The sequence below is a fragment of the Colobus angolensis genome, unplaced genomic scaffold (assembly GCF_000951035.1).
Source record: "Colobus angolensis palliatus isolate OR3802 unplaced genomic scaffold, Cang.pa_1.0 Scaffold21, whole genome shotgun sequence".
Taxonomy (NCBI): Eukaryota; Metazoa; Chordata; class Mammalia; order Primates; family Cercopithecidae; genus Colobus; species Colobus angolensis.
In genome coordinates this window covers 7,706,536-7,710,603 of record NW_012115266.1, presented here as the reverse complement: position 1 = coordinate 7,710,603, position 4,068 = coordinate 7,706,536, and the positions used below count along the sequence as shown (strand labels likewise).

Below are 4,068 nucleotides of genomic sequence, written 5' to 3'. Positions count from 1 at the left end.
AGTGGGCCCTGTGGAGCTGCGAGGGGCTCCTGGCTCTGCAGAAGCTGCAGAGGAGCCTAATTCACCAGCACCCTGTCTGGGAGGCCCGGCTCTAGGTCCCCCCAAACCTTCTCTCCCTGTTCAAGTCTCCCACACTCCCCGGGACATTCCACAGTGACCATGTCCACTGCGTGAGGGTAGGTTGGCCCAGGAAAGCTCCCAGCAGGGAGGCGGCCGTGCTTGGCCCTTCAAGCTCACTCCCCATGTCCTCAGCACACTCTGGAGACACAGTATCCGGGCAGGCGACCTGAGGAGAAACATGCAGGAGGCTGTGTGCAGCTGAGTTTAATTCTGCCTCGGCATAAAGGAGAAAGAAATTACCAAGGCTTTTTCAATGAGAATTCAATCTTCAAGAGGTATCTTATCCGTGCAGTGCTTCACTTGCAACTTGGCTTCAAGAGCTTCCGGAGGTGGATTAAATTTGGCAACTTGTAACTTTAACAGATCGTCACTTAAGAAGAAGAAGCCTGTGATCTCAGAAGCAAGAGCTGGGCAGACAAGAGCATTGGCTGCAGCACAAAAATAAATATATTGTTGATGTTAGGAAAGTCGGTTTTTCTCTCATGGCTCCCTGATGTTACACGACAGTATCCCCTGGGTTCTATGTTTCTATACCATTACTGTGCTGATGACAATACCAGAAATTCCAGGTGTGAATTTCCCAAGGTCACACAACAAAGGTAAGAGCTTCATATCCTCAGCTAGACTTCTTTTTCTTTTTTTGAGACAGGGTCACCCAGACTGGAATGTAGTGGCACAATCTAGGCTCACTGCAGCCTCAATGTCTTAGGCTCAAGCGATCCTCCCTCAGCCCCCAAAGTAACTGAGACCACAGGTGCATGCCACTATGCCCAGCTAATTTTTGTGGATTTGTTTCTTTTTTTAAGAGATGGCGTTCGCCATGTTGCCCAGGCTGGTGTCAAATTCCTGAGCTCAAGTGATCTGCCCACCATGACCTCTCAAAGTGCTAAGATTACAGGAATGAGACACCATGCCTGGCCCACAACTTGACTCTTGACAACCATAACTTTACTCCATTCTCATAGCCACTCCTGGAAGAAGCTTTAATCACCAGTGATAGGAGGAGGCTCAGAGAGGGTGAGCATTGTGCCCAAGATCAAGGGGTGGGAAGTGTCGAAGCCCAGATTCACCCCAGACCTCACATTACATCATCTGACACAGATCCCATTCAGAAGTGAAGCTCAGGCAGAAGAATTCCTAACATTTGCCTGCATTGATTTTTCTATAAAACTCCCTAGATACTGGGGATTACAAGAAATAGCTCTAAGCAGCCAGACTCAGTGGCTCACGCCTGTAATCCCAACACTTTAGGAGGCCGAGGCGGGCAGATCATCTGAGGTCAGGAGTTCGAGACCTGCCTGACCAACATGGAGAAACCCCGTCTCTGCTAAAAATACAAAATCAGCCAGGCATGGTGGTGCACACCTGTAATCCCAGTTACTCAGGAAGGCTGAGGCAGGAGAATCACTTGAACCCGGGAGGCGGAGGTTGCGGTGAGCCCAGATCATGCCACTGTACTCCAGCCTGAGCAACAAGAATGAAACTCGGTCTCAAAAAAACAAAAAAGAAGAAGAAGAAATCGCTTTAAGCTTTATGAATCTTATTCAACAAGCACAGAAAAGGGTCTGGAATTTTGTTTGGTTTTGTGCGGGTGCTCTTGTGCTCAGAGGAGGGTACGTCCCAGGGGCTGGTGCTGGACTCATGACTGATGTACTCACCCTGGTAGCAGCAAAGGGCCAGTGAGACCAGCAGGAGACACACCGACAGCCTAATGGTGGCTTATTCTGCTGTGAGCTCAGCTTTCACAAACAATGAGTGATTTGGATTCGACTCCAGGAGCCTGTGTAGTCGTGGAGGCCAGGGCTATTTGTACCTAGGAAGCCTGGCTGGTCCTGCCCACTGGGGCACCTGGTAAGTCACGAGGCCTGGCTCCCAGCCCGCCCTTCCAAGCCAGGGCTGCTGCCATCCATCAATGTGACCTCCTTAGGAATCTCTGCATCCGAGTGAGGCAGAGCACAAGACAGCAGCCCTGTGGGAACTCTGCTCTGTACTCCAGGTGAGTGAGTGTTCAGGCACATCTGTAAATATTCCTGGGATTCTCAATTTCCTTATGAGCTTTTGCTGATTAGTTCTTTTTATCTTTGTAGCAGTGCAAGGACACAGGTGAGTTCTGGCTTTGGAAGGCACAGGAAGCTGGAAGGCTGTGTTCTGGTTATGGGAGAGCAGGGACATAAGGAGACCCTGCTTTGATCCCCCTGCATGTCTGACAACCAGCCAGGCTTGTTTCAGTTGCACCTTGGGCAAGTCTAATCCTTCCCCTCAGCCCATTCCATCAGCACCATGTTCACTGCATAGGTACCTAAAGCATAATTGAATACATCCCACCTGTAGAAGATTTCCTGAGAAAAACATCTGCTGCACCTGTTCTGTAGCCTGCCTCACTCCCAAACCTGAGTCTTGTTTATAGGTGCAGTTATATATGTGGCCAAGATTCACATTTTCTATCTATAAAGAGCAAGCTTTCTGTGATGTGTACTCACCCACATCTTATCTTAGGGCTGATCTGCTGATTAAGTAACCCAACTCTTTTTCTCAAGAGCTTTTGGAGCGTCCGGAGCTAATCATGCATCAGAGAGGTATTGAGAATTCTTTGCTCCGGGGCTCTAGGCTGGGAAGATAACGGAAGGGAAGAGACAGATGAACAGGGTGGGTGGTCACTTCCCCCTAACCCCTAGGCTCAAGTTTTCCATTTCAAACCTAGCTGTGCTGCCTGGGCCAATCCCATTTTTAAAGGAAAGTGAAGGAAGCTCCCAGACAAAGCATTACACACCCCCCTTCCCTCCCATTGTGATGCCTTCCTGTGGTGTCAGTAGGTAATCACCAGAAATGTCTCTCTTAAATAAACTTACGTGTGAGAGGAGTCACAGCCCAGGCCATAACTTTCCATTCTCAGCTATGCGATCAAATCACTTGGAGCTTTTAAGATATACCGACCCCACAGGCTTCTCTCTCCGGTGATTATGATTCAGTAGCATAGGGGTGAATCCCTCATTTCTGTACTGTTTAAACTGCTCTGATGTTTCTCACAGACAGCAGGGCTGAGAACCAGCCAGGAAAACCTTTAAGAAGGGAGGGGACCTTACGGGTTGTGTCATGAAAGACACATTGTCAGGTTTGGTTGAGTCCAGGCTGAGGGCAGCAGTGGATCTCACTGTCATCACACAGGATGACGAGGGAGTCCCTGAATCAGCCCTGCTAGCACAAAGGAGGGGGAGGGTTGGTGGTGAGGCTCATGGCTATGAGGGTTCAGATCCTCATTTATGGGCTCCTGGACCTTAGGAAAATTATTGAGTTTATGTAACCCCAGTTTTCTTATTTGTCAAAGTAGGCTACTAATGGTGCCTACATCACTGGGTTGATAGATGATCAAATGGGTGTGTTCATGGATGTGTGTGTGTGTGTGTGTGTGTATTTAAAATATACCAAGTTCTGGTACATAGTAGTTCTCAATCAATGTAAACCGCCATTATCTTGTCCCATTTGTCATATATGTCATGGTTTACCAGTCGTTCCTAGTTTAGAGCACAGCCAAAATCCACAAAATCACCTACTTGCAGAACTACATGGACACCTAGATACACCATTTCTCTCTGACATAAATGGAAAAAGAAACCCAGCTCATGGTCTCGGAGTCTACAGACCCATGAATATGGGCTTCAGGACTGAGGCCTCTTTTGCAGCAGACAGGTCTGTGAGGCATCTACCCTATTTGTGGATGAGAGCTTATCCTCGCTCAGGCTTGGCATTCACCTTCTTATCTGTACAGTACATTGGAGAGGATGTGTATCTCTGAGAGAGGATTGTTTGCGTGTACTTTTATTTATTTATTTATTTATTTATTTTGAGGCGGAGTCTCGCTCTGTGGCCCAGGCTGGAGTGCAGTGGCATGATCTCGGCTCACTGCAAACTCCGCCTCCCAGGTTCACACCATTCTCTTGCCTCAGCCTC

The 4,068-nt window shown here is 48.4% G+C and overlaps 1 protein-coding gene across 1 annotated transcript; it reads right to left on the bottom strand.

The window, feature by feature from the left end:
- Positions 1-381: 381 nt before the first annotated feature.
- Positions 382-3,007, bottom strand: LOC105512358 (secretoglobin family 1D member 4-like). The gene is made up of 3 exons (XM_011942789.1): positions 2,970-3,007; positions 1,779-1,828; positions 382-548 (listed from the first exon to the last, which is right to left on the bottom strand). Exons 1-3 carry the CDS (start codon positions 3,005-3,007, stop codon positions 382-384), a joined length of 255 nt encoding a protein of 84 aa, XP_011798179.1.
- Positions 3,008-4,068: the final 1,061 nt, after the last annotated feature.